At 55.6% G+C, this 17,437-nt stretch overlaps 2 protein-coding genes across 2 annotated transcripts in view; one reads left to right on the forward strand and one right to left on the reverse strand.

Annotated features, from left to right (window-relative positions):
- The window catches only part of PTSG_07655 (type I inositol triphosphate receptor), a gene marked incomplete at both ends in the record, with an annotated part of 16,402 nt that extends 1,669 nt beyond the window's left edge, over nucleotides 1-14,733 (reverse strand). The window contains 30 exons of the mRNA XM_004991397.1: nucleotides 1-15; nucleotides 365-609; nucleotides 833-957; nucleotides 1,124-1,424; nucleotides 1,651-2,260; nucleotides 2,442-2,554; nucleotides 2,813-3,187; nucleotides 3,433-4,062; nucleotides 4,416-4,764; nucleotides 4,979-5,085; nucleotides 5,254-5,709; nucleotides 5,984-6,233; nucleotides 6,498-6,745; nucleotides 6,967-7,213; nucleotides 7,510-7,749; nucleotides 8,041-8,168; nucleotides 8,424-8,706; nucleotides 8,935-9,110; nucleotides 9,375-9,512; nucleotides 9,861-10,025; nucleotides 10,332-10,487; nucleotides 10,720-10,827; nucleotides 11,033-11,245; nucleotides 11,525-11,750; nucleotides 12,055-12,134; nucleotides 12,530-12,631; nucleotides 13,061-13,293; nucleotides 13,656-14,132; nucleotides 14,292-14,365; nucleotides 14,636-14,733. The exon at nucleotides 1-15 is cut by the window's left edge and continues 136 nt beyond it. Coding sequence (XP_004991454.1) covers nucleotides 1-15; nucleotides 365-609; nucleotides 833-957; nucleotides 1,124-1,424; nucleotides 1,651-2,260; nucleotides 2,442-2,554; nucleotides 2,813-3,187; nucleotides 3,433-4,062; nucleotides 4,416-4,764; nucleotides 4,979-5,085; nucleotides 5,254-5,709; nucleotides 5,984-6,233; nucleotides 6,498-6,745; nucleotides 6,967-7,213; nucleotides 7,510-7,749; nucleotides 8,041-8,168; nucleotides 8,424-8,706; nucleotides 8,935-9,110; nucleotides 9,375-9,512; nucleotides 9,861-10,025; nucleotides 10,332-10,487; nucleotides 10,720-10,827; nucleotides 11,033-11,245; nucleotides 11,525-11,750; nucleotides 12,055-12,134; nucleotides 12,530-12,631; nucleotides 13,061-13,293; nucleotides 13,656-14,132; nucleotides 14,292-14,365; nucleotides 14,636-14,733 — 6,968 coding nt within the window. The remainder of the gene's footprint in view (nucleotides 16-364; nucleotides 610-832; nucleotides 958-1,123; nucleotides 1,425-1,650; nucleotides 2,261-2,441; nucleotides 2,555-2,812; nucleotides 3,188-3,432; nucleotides 4,063-4,415; nucleotides 4,765-4,978; nucleotides 5,086-5,253; nucleotides 5,710-5,983; nucleotides 6,234-6,497; nucleotides 6,746-6,966; nucleotides 7,214-7,509; nucleotides 7,750-8,040; nucleotides 8,169-8,423; nucleotides 8,707-8,934; nucleotides 9,111-9,374; nucleotides 9,513-9,860; nucleotides 10,026-10,331; nucleotides 10,488-10,719; nucleotides 10,828-11,032; nucleotides 11,246-11,524; nucleotides 11,751-12,054; nucleotides 12,135-12,529; nucleotides 12,632-13,060; nucleotides 13,294-13,655; nucleotides 14,133-14,291; nucleotides 14,366-14,635) is intronic.
- Nucleotides 14,734-14,877: 144 nt separating this feature from the next.
- Nucleotides 14,878-16,586, forward strand: PTSG_07656 (uncharacterized protein; the record flags this gene model as incomplete). The annotated part of the gene is made up of 2 exons (XM_004991398.1): nucleotides 14,878-14,957; nucleotides 15,293-16,586. The coding sequence occupies 2 exons, from the start codon at nucleotides 14,878-14,880 to the stop codon at nucleotides 16,584-16,586; spliced, it is 1,374 nt and encodes a 457-aa protein (XP_004991455.1).
- Nucleotides 16,587-17,437: the final 851 nt, after the last annotated feature.

Genomic DNA, 17,437 nt, shown 5'->3' on the forward strand with positions numbered 1-17,437 from the left:
TCCATCAGCAGCAAGCTAGAGGTGGATGTGTTGGGGGCGGGGGGAAGGGCGTGTGTGCGTTGAAAATGGACACTTGTGAGATACAGCAGGCGTCACCATGCGGCAGGAGGGCAGTACAAGAGGGGGGGAGTCGGCTGTCGAAGGACACGACGTCACACCCAGTGCACACACACACACACACACACACACACACACACACACACACACACACACACACACACACACACACAGAACGCGCACGTATGCATAGAACGCGCACGTATGCATAGACAGCGCACGTTACGCATACACACACACATTCACAGACAAGCACGCAGACACCACATGCGTATAAACGCACGCACGCAGAGACGCACGCACGCACCTGAACCAGAAGGAGCCAAAGGAGACGTCGTCAAAGGGGAGGAGATCCCAGGTGACACCGAGGAGGCAGATGCAGAGGTAGCCAACATGATACACAAAGCCCCGATCGGAGTACATCTTCTTCGTGGACACTTGGTGCGTCTCGTCGTTGTCGTCCTCGTCGTCTTCGTCCGTGCTGCCTGCTTCCGTGTACCGGCTCATGTTGTTGCCGAGGTAGCTCACCAGCATCACGCCAGAGTTGATCAGCTGACGCCCAGGACCAAGCAGGGTGATGGAAGCGCGGTGAGTGGAGGAACATCGAAACGGGCAGACGGCACCTCAGGCGTGGGCGACACAGCAGAAACAAGCACAATTCACCAACAATGAAACTCTTTCACCACAAACAAAAACACACACATAAACACACACACACAAACACAAAGCATGCTGCAACACGATCTGACGTCATTACTGTGGCTGTCATGAATACCTGAGCGAGGCCAAGCAAGTAAAGACACGGTTCGATGATGTTGGATATGACGAGACTCAGCGTAAGGCAGACGAGCGATGCTTGCACGGTTTCCACACGCATCTCCGCCAGGGGGAAGCGCGCATCTGTTGGGGAGGAGACAGACGTGTGAGAAGCACTCGGCTGTGGTCGGCAAACCGAAAGGGGTGTAACATACACAGAACCACCACGCAAGCCACGCCACACAGCCTGCAAAGCACGCACATATACACAACAAACACACACACTCAACGCAAACCACGCCGCACATACCGAGTGCTGCAACCCATTTGTTTGTGGGGTTGATGCGATGCCCGCCATTCCAAATCTTGAAGCTGAGTACGGAGACGGAGATGGAGGCGATGGTGGCAAGGTAGACGACAGCCAGCGTGAGCCACGTCGGAGAGAAGTGCGCCTTCTCAAACGGGAAGCACGTGCCAACCAGCACGTTGATGAGCAAGCCAAAGGTGAAGGACAGCGTCTTCCACACGGTGTAGTTGACGGTGGCCGTGTACAGGCCCGGTCGCGACTTGAGCTTTTTCTGCCACTTCATCTCCTCATACAAGCTGTTGACCTGTAATGTGTGAGTGCGGACACAGAGGGAGGAGGGGCGAGTGAGGCGAGGTTGAAAGCTCGAACCCACACGCACGCACAGAGAGAGAGAGACACACACACACACACACACACACACACACACACACCGACGCACACAGCGACGCACACAGAACAACACACACAGCTACACACACAGAACAACACACTGCTACACACCAACCGAACCAAAGCAAGTCTGAACGGACCTTGATGAAGAACTCCGGAACCTTTGATCCCTGCTCGTTGACGTCCGTCTCCAGGTACACGGCCTCCTTGCTGTTCTCGCTCAGGTAGTGGCAGATGCCCGGAATGGGGAAGAAGATCTTCTCCAAGTGGTCGTTGCGAAAAATCTCAATTGAATCTGTGTATGTCGCGTAGTAGGTGATGGCCTCCTTCACTTTCTCCCGGTAGTCTGCGTGGCCGTGCATCCCAAACGGGTGCTCAGAGTCCTCCATCTTCAGGAAGTGCGCCAGCTCCTTGTTGCGATCGGCCAAGGTGACGGCAAGCACGTAGATGCTGTGACCAACATCGCGGCGACAGTGCGGACACGCGCACGGCGCAACGCACGTGATGTCGCGCTCGCCCGTGTCCGTCGTGTCATCGAGGGCCGAGTAGAGCGAGTAGATGGTGTTGAGCAGTTGCTGCTTGTCCAGGTTGAAGAGGATGCGCCGCGAGAGGGATTCCTCCTGCCTGCTCTCCATAACCGACAGCAGCAGCGCAGACGCCTGCTTCTTCAGCTCAAGCAGCTGCTCCGGGCGAACCTTCATGCGGCGGCGGCTGCTGTTGCTGTTCGTGTTGCTCAGCTCGGGGAAGTCACTGCAGTGGTTGTGCGGTGGTGGTGTGAGTGGTGGTGGTGGTGATCATGAGAAGCAAGAGAGGGGGGGGGGGACCGGTGCCAGAAAACGGCTTGAAACAGCAGGAACGTAAGTTGGTAAACACACACACACACATGCATACACACAACCAAGAACAGGCAGAGGCGCATGCATGCACGCACTGGAGAAGGAGTTCCTTGACGACAATGTCGAGCCCGTTGCTTTCGTGGGAGGCGACCGTGTTCTGGTTCTCAATGCACGGGCCCTGGCAATACTCTGTCAACGTGTTCAGTGTCTGTGTGTGCAAGAAAGACCGTGAGGCGGCAACGCATGAAACGGAATGAGGTCGGCCCACAGCAAACACGTGCACGCACACATACACACACGCACACGCACACGCACGAAATTACGCACACTTGTGCACACACACACACACGCACACACACACACACACACACACACACACACACACGCACACACACACACAAAGTCTCCTGCTTTCCAACACCACGCACACTCGGCAGCAAGAGTGCACGTGCAACAGCGACCGCACCTGGATGACGTTGCCGACGTTCTGGTCGTTGATGAGGAGCGCAATGCCGTAGTCGAGATACTTGATCGTCTCCAGGATGAGGTTGTACGAGATCTTGTTGTTGGTCTGGAAGCGAAGGTAGTTCTGCAACTTGCTGTTGTGGTTCTCGCAAAGCAGCTGCAGCAGGCGAAGAATGGCCACCATGTTTGCGTACTCGTCGTTTGCCTTCTCCTTCTTCACGTCCTCCTCCTGCTTCAGGTCGAGCTTGGAGCGAGACATCTTCTCCTGGATCTTGCGGAAGAACGGCGTGCTGTCTGTGCTCTTGAAGAACTTGTAGAACGACTCCTGCGTCTGCGCATTTCCGCCCTCAAGCAGCGCAATGCCAAGACGCAGCGCCTAGTGGGGTGTGGTGTCGTGTGATGTTGCGGGCATATGTGTTACATGTTGCATTTTGCCTTTCAACAACAGTGGACAAGACCACGGGATGAATGTTGCAGCGTGCAACACATCACGGATGCATGCACGCTCACACACACAAACAAAAACACACACAAGCGCCCAAACAAACATACACACACAAAATAAACAAACAAACAAACAAACAAACAAACAAAGAAACAAAGAAACAAACATAAACACACCTCGTAGAAGGTTCCCGAATCGTCCGAGGCCATGATCAGCTCGGCAACGAGCAGCGACGCGCCATTCTTGTCAAGCAGGTTTTGCTGTCCCGGGTCAATCTCGAGCGTGTCGGTGGGGCGGAGATGGAACGCGGCATCAGCCAACACATCCTCGTCAAAGAAGAGCGAAAGCAACGCAATGCGCAGGTTGCGATCGTCACCAGTGAACAGCTCCGGCACCATCATCCGGCGAAGAATCTTCAACACCTCCAGCCGCAACTCGCGGTCAATCGTCTCGGGCTCCTCGCTCTCCAGCCGCCTGATGTGCTGGATGAGTTGGCGCAGGAAGCGGTCTTGCGAGATGCCCATGTTCATGTCTCGCAGGCGGTGCGGGTGGTGCAGGATGTCAACAAGAATCGACACCTCCACGCGGCTGGCTGAGGAGAGCGAGCGCGCCAGGTAGGCAACAAGCTTCTCAAGATGGTCCACAATGGCCTTGGCCATGCCGTGCGTGCTGTCCTCCTGGCTGTCGCTTGTTGCGTTGACGGCTTCGTGTTCCGGCAGCGTCTCCATGTGCTCAATGCGGCGGCGGGCGCGCTGCACCCACCGGCTGATGCTCTGCGCAGGCCCGCGCTTGCACGACTCCATCACCTGCACATTGATGGTGCAAGTGGGGTAGCGGGGGTTGCGGGGGAGGCAGCGGAAGTGAGGAGGGGTGGTGGAGAAGAAAGTGGGCGGAGAGTGGTGGTGTGTGAGATGGGTGGAACACGATGGCGTGTGTTCGAAAGAGTGGAAAACATGAGGTCTGAACGCACAAATAGGCACAGCACTTGTGGAAGACCAAAACCTGTGCACCAGAAGAAGAAGCAACAGCAGCAGACGGAACTCACACGTGCACGCAATCAGCCTTCCGACGCACTCACACGCACGCATACGAACATCATTCTCACATACGCACACACACACGCACACACAAACTCAAGTACACAAACACATCAACTCACGTCCTTGATCTGGGCCTCGAGAATGTCTCCCAGCGCAACACCGCGGTCGTGGGCGTAACTGACGAGGGCAGCGAGCGTAGTGATGACGCTGACATTCATCAGGCGCGCCTGGGCCGTTGTTGCCGCCAGGTTGCAAAAGGCGGTGACGAGGCGAACAAAGGTCGTCTTGCGCTCGGCCGTGGTGGGGATGTAGTCCGTGTCGGAGAGAATGCGGAAGTACATGCGCACGGCGTTGGTGAGCGTCTCCATGATGTAGTCGTTGAAGGCCTTCATGCTCAGGTCGTAGTCCGGGGAGCAGAAGTTCTCCACGTCCTCCGCAAATGCATTCAGCAGCCGCCACATGTCCGCGCTGGTTCAATGCAGACGGAGTGGCCATTATGGAAAGTTGGCACGGGGCGTGTGTGTGTGTGTGTGTGTGTGTGTGTGTGTGTGTGTGTGTGTGTGTGTGTGTGTGTGTGTGTGTGTGTGTGGGTGGGTGCGAAGCAACACGAACCATTTGACTCACTTCACGGACGACAACTGGCATTACAATCACAAAGGCATGCAGCACATGCAACACACACCTGAAGTGAAGCTCCTTGACCTCGGCTTCCGTTTCAAGGTAGCAGTGAATGAGGAACTGCGTGTACGAGTTCTTCACCTGCGGCGGTGTGTCTGGATGCACAACGACCTGCGGAGGGAATGAGCCGTTGAAGTGACGAGCGTGCCAGCGATTATCATGATGAGAGAACGACTTGCATGTGCGCATGCCTGAGGAAGCAAAAGAGGTGGCGGAGGGCGATTCCACGCCACCCTACAACGAATACACTCACATGCATATGCGTACGCATGCACACACCTTGACGACATCATCGATGGGGAGCAGGCTCTGCGACTTGATCTCCGTGTGCATGTTGAGGCCCTCCGTGCAGAATCCCAGCAGCTCAATGAGCTCGAGATGGTACACAAGCTCGTCGTCCGGTGCCGCGTCGCGGTTGTCAAGGAGGTCATCGCTGGCGTTGGCCATCAGGTCCAGCAGCCGCAGGAAGGACGTTGCCTCGTTGTAGAACTGCAGCACGTCCTCCGAGATGGCTGACAACGAGTCCATGATCATGTTCTGGATGTGGGGCATGAGCTGGCCCTCGGGCTTCACAAGCACCTTGAGGAAGCGGATGTGGTTGATGTTGCGCTGGTGGCTGCCAATGGTGGTGATGAACGACTGGATGATCGCCTTGTTCACGTTCCGGCACAGATCCGTGTTGTCCTTGAAGATGGCAATCAGCGACTCCACAGCGTGCGGCACCCCATCTCGGATCTGTACACGTGGAGCGTGTAGGCGCAACAGTGCGTGGGTGTGGATGATTGTGCAAATGTCAGTGCAAAATGTATGTGAATGTGTGTACGCGTGTGCGACGTGGTGGGAGTGGGGTGGATGAAACGCGGTAGCTCGCACAGCCACACGCACACACACAGCCACACGCACACACACACACACACACACACACACACACACACACACACACACACACACACACACACAAACATGAGTGTCAACACATGCATCGATGCATGCACACGTCGATACCCACCTGATCGACGAAGAACGGTACATGCTTGTTGAGCACGCTTTGGTTTTCCTTGTTGTCTTCGCAGAACTTCTGCAGGAAAAAGTAGGCTGCCTCGTGCACCTGCGCCACCTCCGGGTGCTCGCGATCGCACTGCATACGCAGCAGCGCCAGCACTTCGCCGTGCGCATCAAGGTTGCGCAGCAGCCGCTGGTGGTGGGTTCGCACCTCCCGGTTCTCGTGCAGACACAGCGTCGTCACGTGGTTCAGCACCCTGTTGCATGCACGCACGTGTGCGCACGTGTGCCGAGGGAGGTGCGTGAGACATTGGGAAGGGAGGTGTGCAGCAAAATGCAACAGGCTTACAAAGGAGCAGAGAAGTACACCAATGCTAAAACAGAGCTGTCACGCTCATGACGTTCAAGCATGCACAATCACACAAACCCTAAGGCACTCATGCGAAGAAAGTTCACGCGTGCACGGACAATACACGCACGCACATCCACACACGCCCTCTTCTGCGTGTTGTGGGCCTCACCGCTTGATCTGTGCAAAGTTTTGCATTGCGGTGTTGACGGCGGTGGTGTGCTCATCGCCAATCTGGTACACCCACAGCTCACTCTTCTCCACCATGACGCGCAGCTTGTCCAGGAACTGGCGCGTCGCCTTGTAGATGTCAACGTCCTTCTCGGAGACAAGCAGCTGCACCTGCTGGAAGGCAGTCGTGATCTCGCTACGCTGGCTGAAATTGCGGAACAGCAGCCGCAGCGCACCAGACACAACATCCTGTGTTGGGTGTGTTGGGTGTGATGGGTCGTGATGAGTGGTGGTGATAGATGGTAGTGTCAAAGGGATGGTGATCAAGGTGAGGTAGGTAAACGCATGAGGGTGGTGTCGTGCCAGGTAATGTATCAAAAGTATAAAGACAAGAAGGACGTGCAATACAGCACATGAGCACAACATTGTCCGCCGGACAAGGCTGGCAAACACGCCACAAAACGGCGTACGTTGTTGTCACAGGTGACGAGATTGAGCAGGACGCGGAGGAAAGTGCGGGTGGTGACTTCGTCCAGATCCCCTTCAATGTGGAACGCCGTCTGCTCAGAACCCGGCATCGCACCAAGCGTTGCCAACTCCACCTCCTTCTCGCCCTCATCATCCGACGACGGGGCGCTCGAGTGCGTGCTCGCCCCGCCAGAGCTGAAGATCTTCGTGGCGCGCCGCAGGAACAGCTTTGCCTCCGCATCTCGCGACCTGGAATGGTGTGTGTGTGTGTGCGTGTGTGTGTATGTATATATGTGTGTGTGTGTGTGGTGCGTGTGTGTGTGTGTATGCATATGTGTGCGCGCGTGTGTGTGTGTATGCATATGTGTGCGCGCGCGTGTGTGTGTGTGTGTGCGCATGAGGCAATGCGTGAGTTAGTGCTAACGTGACCCAACCACGCGACAACACATCCAAACAAGTCCATACACAACGCACGCGAGACAAGTCGAGGCTCCTCTCCCTTCCCACAACAACTCCCACTGACAGCAACGTACAGAGAGAAGGACGATGCGCGGGCACGCCTGCGTGACTTGGGCGACTTGGTGAGCTTGGCACGACTCATGGCGATGGTGTGCTTGAAGATGACCAGCAGGCGCGAGAGGCGATAGTCCAGCCGCACGTCCATGTAGAAGTTGAGGATCTGCAGCATCTGCTGCATCGTGTCCAGCACAATCTTCTGGTCAGACTCCGGCATATCGGCCATGGAATCGCGAAAGTCGGCCGTGCTCGCGTCCAGAATGTCCAACCTGTGGAACAACGTTGACGCGACGTGTTGTTAGCCATGGTGGTGATGATCGAGGGTGAGGGAGGGTGGAGAGGACGGATGGCGAAACGACGTCATGTGTGTGAACAGTGTAACAAAGTTGTGTGAGCTGCGGTCATGACCGGGTGTGGACACAGGCGATATCTGCCAAGTCGCTCCCAATCATCTTGGCCGTTGCAGGTGCACTGAGCACAATGTCGCACATCACCACCTGAACACAACTAAACGTGAACACAAAGTGGAAAAACGAGGCAGCGCAGTCGCGTGTACGCACAGGCAGTGGACGAGGCTGAGGAGCTGCTTGAAGTCGTAGAAGCCAAAGTAGATCATGTACCGCGCCAAGGTGATCACCTCCAGCGTCAACTTGTTGCGGTCGTGGTCAGAGAAGGCGGCGTTCTTGTCCTGTCACATGTCGTCAAGTGGTCATGCCGTGATACGTGTGGTTGGGAGGACGGGGTGAACGGGGTTTCAAGCGCAACAGAGGAAGGAGTACTGGTGCTGATGTTATGTGCTCAAGTCTGCTAGATCGCACTGGTTCACACACGTACGAGTGTGTGTGTGTGCGTGTGTGTGTGTGTGTGTGTGCACGCAAACACGGTCATACATTCCGAAAACAGACACACACGCACACACATTCACACATACACAATCACGCACCCTGTTGAGTGTTTCGAGATACTCTGTGACAAACTGCATGGTGCTTCTGAACTGGAGGCTGTTGGCCTCGTGCACATCGGAGCGGTACGAGTATGAGTTGACGCTGAGTGACGTTGGGATGTCCTTCCACAGGCGGGCGTAGTTGATGGGCGTGACGTTCTCCTGCGGCTCTGCGTCCACGTGAAGATGCAGCATGAGGCGGCAGAAGGAAGCGCGGAGGCCATCAGGCAGCTTCACGTCGCTCATGCACGACAGAATCAGCTCAATCGGCAGCTTGTGGCGCCTGCAGGTTTTCACGCATGGTGTGGTGGGGATGATGGTGGATGGTGGTTGTGGATGGTGTGGGTGGTGGTTGATGAGTTGAAGTTGTGGCGAGCGTTGATGGGCTGTCCAGGAGATGGTGAAAGGGGCGAAGTTGTGGCAAAGCATACGCACGCAAAGCACGTTCCCGCATACACACACACACACACACACACACACACAGCAGGCCCACGAACGCATATCGACGCACATTTTGTTGATGCCCATGTACTGCCGGTCCATGCACATCTGTGCAAAGAGATCGAGCTGTGCGCGGTACATCTCCAGCAGGCGCTTGTGGCGGTCGTCTGGCGGGTTGGCCAGGTCCACAAGCAGCGTGTGCTCAGACTTGCCCTTCTCGATCCAGTCGACCGTGATCACGCCGTACTGCACATCAAACAGGAGCGATTGAAGAAGGATGTACGTGGTTGATCGATGCGGGTGGGGTGGAAGCGCAGGTGAGGCAGAACATGCAAAGAAAGTACCATGTCACTCACAAAACATGACCCACAAAAGGCACACACGCACAACCACACAAACACACAGCCATACACTCCAACACACAACGCACACAACGCAGACACAACACACACCCGCACATCCCACACTCCTTCCCAAACGCATGCGGGGCAGTGTGGCCATAGGTTTCACCTTGAACTGCGTGTAGAAGAAGAGGTCGGCGTTGCGGGGCGTGTCGAGCACAGCGCTGCAAATCAGCTCCTGCGTGCCCGGGATGGCGGTGCCGTTGGATGTGCACAGGTCGGACAGGCACTCGATAAACCGCGGGTCCTGTCGCGAGTTGGTGGTGGTGGTGGTGGGTATGTGTGTGTGTGTGTGTGTGTGTGTGTGTGTGTGTGTGTGTGTGTGTGTGTGTGTGTGTGTGTGTGTGCGTGCGTGTGTGTGTGTGTGTGTGGGGGGGGGTTGGTGAGATGGGCGGTTCCGGTACTTGCAGTGCGGCAAGTGTGTGTGGAGGCGTGTTTGGTATTTGTGTACGCGTGCGATTGATGGCAGACACCCACTCGCAAGCACAAGCACAAAAGGATGACATCTAAATGGCATTTGCCAAACAGACAAAAAAAATCGTCACACACGCATTCACACACACATCCGACAGCCCTCACAAGCGAGCGCGCGTACCTGCTTGACGCGGACGAGGTGGAGAAAATTGTCAATCTCCTTTGCTGTGATGTGCTTCTCCATGAGTTTGCGGTTGTTGTTGAGGAGATGCGTGATGGTGTCCTCGGCCAGCAGGTCGTACCCAATTTGACGCTGCATGAAGCCAAAGTTCTTCGCAATCACCTCCTGTGTCATGCAACATGCACGACAGATGTGTGTGAATGTATTGAATTCGGCGGAGTGTGAGAATATGCATTCAATGAACCCAATCAAATTTGAGGGAGAAAACATCACCATCAACGACACACCACACACACACACACATACACGCGCACGCACGTACACACACAAACACACGCACACACAAACACACGCACGCACACACGCACGCACACACACACACGTAAGACATTCCCCAAATCACAAGGAACGAGTATCACAAGGAAGGTGTGTGGCCTGTGTGTCGAATCACACACTGTACACTGTATGCACCTGGTTCTTGCGGTAGTCGGTGGCGAGGAGCTTGATGAGCGTGTAGCAGAGGCGGCAGATGTCGCGGATCCACTTGTACTTCCCTTCCACAAGCTTGTCCATGTCGTTGATGAGCACACCGACACAACCGGGGCACGCCTTGGGCGTGAATGGCGTCTGTCGTAATGTGCAAAACAAGTGAAGCGTGACAACAGAGGGGTTGGTGAGGGCGGGTTGAAGATGCAAGCAAATTGGCAGTCAGGGATCACGTGCAAGCACGAAGGATGAGAGGAAACCATGACTGCCGACCAAAGGAAAAGGCATCACGCAAAATGCAAGTGCGCTCGCTTCTGCAGAGCGCGCACATGCACATGTGGAAGACAAAGTAAAGCCAAAGCAAGCGCGTCACCTTGAGGGTGTAGAAGAGCTCTTTGAGAATGTCCTGCTCACGCATGAGTTTCTGGCGGTCCTTGTTTGGTTTTCCGGACAGCGCAAACGGATCCGCGTGCTCGGAGGGCTGCAGACACGAGGTAGTATGGTGGCGTGGGGGATCCCGGTTGGGAAATGAGAAAATTGGGAGAGGGAGACAGGGATACAGGTAGGCATGGAGGGAATGAGGAAGACGAGCACACACACACACACACACACACACATGCATACTCACACAAGCCGCACACACACACAACACACACATGCGCACCAAACACACAACACACGCCCACCTCTTGGCCGACGAGGAAGAAGATGAGGTCCTTGAGGATCTTGGTCTCGAGCTTCTTCTCAATGCTGCTGATGGTGCCGTCCTTGATGCGCCGCGCGTGGTAGGACAGCACGCGCTGCGTGTCGGAACAAAAGTCCAGGTCGCGAATCTCCAAATCGTTGACGGGGATGATGGCAAACGCCTCCCGGTCATCTCGCTCCGCTGCCGTGCCGACCTGCAGGCAAACAGAGGGCAGGGGATGGAGAGAGGTATCGGAGAGAGGGGGACACACACGCACAACACACACACGGACACACACGCACAACACACACGCACAACACACACGCACAGACGCGCACAGGTGACGGTGTGTTCACTTGAGAAGGGAAAAGGCGACAATGAAGACAAGCGCACAAACACACAACAAAGACCACCATCACCACATCAGCCCATTGACGCACAGAGCAAAGTGTGACCGAACAACACACAACTTCAAAACACAGTGTGACCGTACCTTGAGCATGGTTGGCTTTGAGTTTGTCTCGCCATCTATCATGGCATCGATGAAGGTTGCGGTGGCGTGCACCCACGTGCCAGTCTGCAGATGCTTCAGTCGCATAAACGCATCGCGCGTCACCCGCTCGTCGGGGAGGGTTGGCTGTGTCGAGTCAAGCTCAAAGACAGTGGAGTAGTCGTGGCGCTTGGGCGTCGTCACCAGCTTGAACACCTGCCCACGTTTGCTGTGAAGTGGGGATTGACGCATGGAGTGTGAGGGACATGAGAGAGCAAGAGAGGGAAGAGAGGGAAGCGAGGGGAGAGGAAGCGAAAGGAGGTGAGAGGAAAATGGGGGGGGGGAGGAAGGGAGAGCGTCGACGTGAAAATCTGTGAGGCAGCAACAATCCGTGGCAGAGGTGGAATCACAGAACCCAACCCCACTCAACGAAACAAACCAACAACAAATCAACAACGGCGTTCGCAATATCCACAAGAGTGCATGCACGTGTGGTGGGACACATTCTGTCCACACCCCTCTGTGTCCCGTACCCCTTAAGGCGAACGCGGTTTGGGTCATCGAGATCCTCTGTGTCAATCACAACGGCGAGGTACTGCTCCGTGGACAAGTGCTTGAATCTGCAAGTTGACAAGGAGGGGGGAGGGGGCAAGTTGTGCATGTGTGTGTGAGTGTGTGTGTGTGTGCGTGTGTGTGAGTGCGTGCATGCGTGCGTGCGTGTGTGTGCGTGCGTGCGTGCGTGCGTGCGTGCGTGCGTGCGTGCGTGCGTGCGTGTGTGTGTGTGTGTGTGTGTGTGTGTGTGTGTGTGTGTGTGTGTGTGTGTGTGTGTGTGTTGAGCGTGGAGTTCATGGGGATGAGCGAAAGTGAGCAAGGTCATGTAAAGTACGAATGGTGGTGGCACGAACAGGAGTGGAACAAGTTGTAAATATGCGCATCTCCACGTGAAAGGCAAGCCAAGCGCTGACGCACGAGTGATTGCATGCACAGATCTGATCCCGATGTGCAAACTTGCCTGTAGAAGGAGTCCCATCTCGCGTAGCCACCGTAGGTGAGCATGTCACTGACAACCTCAACCTCCCACAGCGCTTTGGACGAAGCTGCGGCAGTTTGCTGCGTGATCCGTGAATGAACACAGCAACGCGCAAAACAGGGACGGTGCAAAAGGTTGTAGGGAGACAAGTGAGCGACACAGCCGGGTCTACAGGATGGTAGCAATTGCACCCGCAACAGCAGCAATAGTAGCCGTAGCAGCAACAACAGTATGGAACAGCGGTAGTCACAGCGGTAGCAACAGCGGCAACAGCAATAGTAACGCCAGTTTCAGCAACAACAGCAGGAGAAACAACTACAGCAGCAGTTGCAGTAGCAGTGGCAAAACAAAGACTGTGGCAAATGACAGTAACAACAGGAGGAGGAGCAGTAGCAGCAGAATCGTGACAGTGGAAGCGGAGCTGTCGTGGCGTTCGCAAACGAATGTGCAAACTCCATTGAAACCAAAAAATAAAAGCAAGGGGCAAGCACCTTGTTCTACCTTACCACCTTGTGATTTCGGGTTGTGTTGCGCAGAAAGACGTGAATACTGGCACGCGAGCTGGTGCTCTTCTCCTCCAGAGTGGAGTAGTGGTCCGCAGTGAGGTACTTGGACTCCTCCACGTGGAACATGCGGACCACATCGCCACCCTTGAGGTGATCCGACGCGTCCTCTTCGTACTCGTTGTAGAGGAGAATCTTCCAGCTGTCGCTGCATTGCGTCACGTTTACCTCCATGCAACCTATCATGAAGTCGTGGGGGTTTGGTGGGCGAGGCGGGTTAACAGCGAGTGAGGTAAGCAGTGCATGCCACAAGGAGACGTGAATGTGCAAGTGGTGGGTTGGAATATAAGGGCTGTGTATGTTAGCACAAAGGGTCGACACGTAGAAAGACGATGAAAGCAGAGGGAGGGGGTGTTCGTGGCGAAAACAACATCCTTGTGCAGCCTTGTTTGTGCAGACGACATCCGCGTTTACACGCACACGCACGCACAAAGGCGCAGCCACATGCCACGCGCACATGCACGACCACACAAACACATGCACGACCATGCACACACGCACACGCACACACGCACACACACACACACATGCACGCATGCACCTGGGTTGTCGGCCAGGCGCATCTCGCTTGCATGGAGGAGCTGGCCTGCGTTGACGGACTTGAGATACACCTTATCACCAACGAACACAGAGTCGTTGATGGTGCGGTGCTTGTAGAAGGGGTGCACGTAGAACCACGAGCCCTCGTTGCCCGTGAGCTCGAGGCTCACGCGCATGGCGTTCTTCTCCATGATCCCTGTCATCCGCTTGTTGACGGTCAGGTACTTGTTGCTCTTCAGGTGCAGCAGCTGGATCACGTTGCCATACTGCACGGGGGTCTTGAGCAGCTTGTTGCACTCCTGCTTGTTCTGCTCGCGCTCCAGCTCGGCCGCTTGCTGCAGCTGCTTGAGATACACAATGTCGGCGACGTTGGACGCGGGCCCTTTGCTCTTCGCGTCCTGCACCTGCTTGGCTTTGGCCTTGTCATACTGGCTCTGTGCCATGTACCGGTTCATCGGCACAACCTGAAACAGGCAATCTGCACAGCGCACACAGCACACGCGAGTGAGGAAGCACACATTCATGAGAAAGAAAGGCCCAGTGTTGATGCGAGACATTGTTGCTGCAACCGCGTTGCACGTTGCGCTCAAGAAACAGGAATGGGAGATCCGTTCAAACATCCACAAGATGAACATACCTCTGAACTTCTTGGGCACCTTGATGGTGCGGCCGATGGCCTGTGGCCGCACAACAACACGGTTGTCAATGTTGCTGGACAGCGAGCAAGGGTGGACAGGGTATGTGTGAGTCGCGTGCTTTAGGTCGGAAGAAGATGTGGCAATGTCTTGTCAGAGGGTGTCTCCGCGGCCGTGTTCTCAAACGCCACTGGCGAATAATAACGCAAGCGATTTCGCAGCTGCAACGGCGAAAGATTCGCCGACACACGCGCACACACGGACACACAAACGCACGGACAATGCGCGCACATGCGAACGCAGGAGCCATGAAGACACGGACAACCACGAACACATGCTCGCTTACCCGAGGGTGCTGAGGAAGCCATTGTAGTCTGGGCCATCCGTGAGGAAAAGCGACACAATGTCGCCATAATTGAGCGGCCCGGACCGCTTTCCGTCCATGCTCGCTGGACGCTTTGCTGCGGTCTTGCGTTGCAGACACTCGCCACAACAAAGAGAGACAACAGCTCAGACAAAGAAGCCGGCAAAGAAGCAAATCGTTGACTCCCAACCGATTCCGCGGATTGACGGTAGCTTGGTGGTTGGATGGTGGGCGAGCAGGCCCGTGATCAAGCCACAGAGAAAACTGTTGCACTGCACTGCACAACGGTGAATGGTTTGTCAACGTGAGCGTGAACTGGATGGGTGCGCGTGCGTGTGCGTGCGTGTGCGTGTGTGTCAGGAAAGCGTGTGCGTGAGAGTGAGAGTGAGAACAACGTCACAACGAGGGGACGGGAAAAGGTGTTAAGCGCAAGCAAGCTCGATTGTGTGTGTGTGTGTGTGTGTGTGCATCTTCGCATGTGGCACAGTCGCTGGTTGGCGATGGTCACCAACCAACCACACCAACCACAAAACCAACCAGCACACCAACCACAAAACCAACCAACGTCCAAAGTTTCCGTTGCACGCCGCAATATCCGGTGAAAATATGGCAAATTGTCCTTGATGGCGTCACACACAGATCGCCCAATCCGCCGCCAAAACCTTCAAATGCACAACGACGACAAGCACTGCACACCAACAACACCAGAACATCCGCCTTCTCCACGCTCAACACCGCCGCGGCAGCCCTGGACAGCGGCTTTGGCATCATCGACAACAGCAGCAATGGCACCAAGAAGGACACGTCGATGACTCCCTTGTCCCCGCCATCATCCTCATCATCATGGTCGGCATCATCCCACGCATCCAAGTCCTCCAACGGCATTGCTGCTTCCCACCAGCAGCACCAGCAGCACCAGCAGCAGCAGCACCAAGTCCACCAGCAGGCAGCACCATTCTTCGACTTTGACACTGCGCTGGCAAAGCCCCGCCTTTGCTTCGAAAGCACAAGCGACAACATCTTCCACTTTGATGATGATGATGTCTTCCCCACAACAACAGCGACAACAGCGACGACAGATGGCGGTGCCATCAACGTCGGCGGCGCCAACGCCTCGCAGAGCCAGGGCAATGACGGTGCCTTCCTGCCTGCGTTCACATTGAATAGCGACGTCCCGGTCGAGCAGCTGCTGAGCCATGCAGACATGAACATGCTTGACGCAGCCCTGGAGTCCTTCCTCTCCTCCTCCTCCTCCTCCTCCACCACCTCCTTGTCGTCTATGGAAGAGCGACAGGCGTCTGTGGCATCGTCGGCATCAGCACTGTCCGCTGCGTCGTTCTCATCCAACAGCAGCGACGCTGAAGATCCCATCCCTCTGCAGCCCACATCGCACACAGCCACAACCTCTTCCTTCTCCTCCTGCCCCTTATCCTTGCCGTCATCACAAGCGCAACATCGCACGTTCATGCAGGCACAACGCAACAGCAGCACCAACAGCAGCACCAACAGCAGCACCAACAGCAGCACCAACAGCAGCACCAACAGCAGCACCAACAGCAGCACCAGCAGCAGCACCAACAGCAGCACCAACAGCAGCGTGCGCGCCAAGGGCACAGCAAGCACGACGATGCGCGGGCGCAGTGCCATCAACAAGCGGTGTGTGCTTGAGAACGGTGAGATTGATCACGAGAAGCTTGAGCGCACGCGAGAGATTGCACGCCGCAGCTACTGGCGCCGCCGCAACCAAGAGCTCACCAGCCGCCACAGCGTGGATCAGCGCCTGACGCTGCTGAACAAGACCAAGGACCTGCTCGTGCAGAAGCGGCAGCGGCTGTTGAAGGAGCGGCAAGCACTGCTGGACCACGTGCGACAAGAGTCCCACGTCTTCTTCCCGGTCGGCACCATCGACCAGCACCCGTTGCCACTGTTTTGAGCTGCCTTATCAAGTGGAGGGGGACATTACCTTCTCATTCTCGTTACATTTTACTCGATGCGCCGACACTCGTTATTGTGTGCGCATCAACACGCTTCCTGCGCCTGCTTGAATGATTTAACTTCTATCTTCCCTGACCATCATCATGGTGTTCTGTGGTTTCTGTACATTGTCACTTGTTGCTTGCTTCTCTCGTGTGTTACGATGGTGTGGAGCGGGTCTTGCCTTTGGTGAACGGACGTTGCTTGCATGCAAGCTTGGGACGTGTTTGTTTGTGCGCTTGTCGGACCCTGTGCTGCCTGAGAACCCGTTCACTCCTCTCCATTCCCCTTGGTTCCGTGACACAGTGGCACGCGCTTCTTGCCTCTTTATTCATTCATTCCTCATTCTGTTGGCCACTCGATGTGGCGCATTGTCACACGAATAATACACACAAACATACAACAGTTGACAAGCAGGAAAGGCAATGTGCCGGCATTCATACAAGCAAGGTGCGTGAAAAGAAGGGGCAGGGGAAGGGACGCAAGAGTAATGTGGCGGGAGCAGTCCATCGTGTGTGTGTGTGTGTGTGTGTGTGTGTGTGTGTGTGTGTGTGTGTGTGTGTGTGTGTGTGTGTGTGTGTGTGTGTGTGTGTGTGTGTGTGTGTGTGTGTGTGTGTGTGTGTGTGTGTGTGCGCGTGTGTGTGTCGCGGTGCGCTGGGTTGTCCGTACACCAATCAAGCACTCAAAAGAGCTTTGAGGTCGAGCAGAGGTGACCCCCACGGCCTTATGCTGGCTCCAGTCAATCAACGACAGCCCACAACAAAAACAGCACAGTTCCGCACTTCCCTGCGCGCGCGCGTGTGTGTGTGT

Source organism: Salpingoeca rosetta (assembly GCF_000188695.1).
Source record: "Salpingoeca rosetta unplaced genomic scaffold supercont1.20, whole genome shotgun sequence".
Classification (NCBI taxonomy): Eukaryota; class Choanoflagellata; order Craspedida; family Salpingoecidae; genus Salpingoeca; species Salpingoeca rosetta.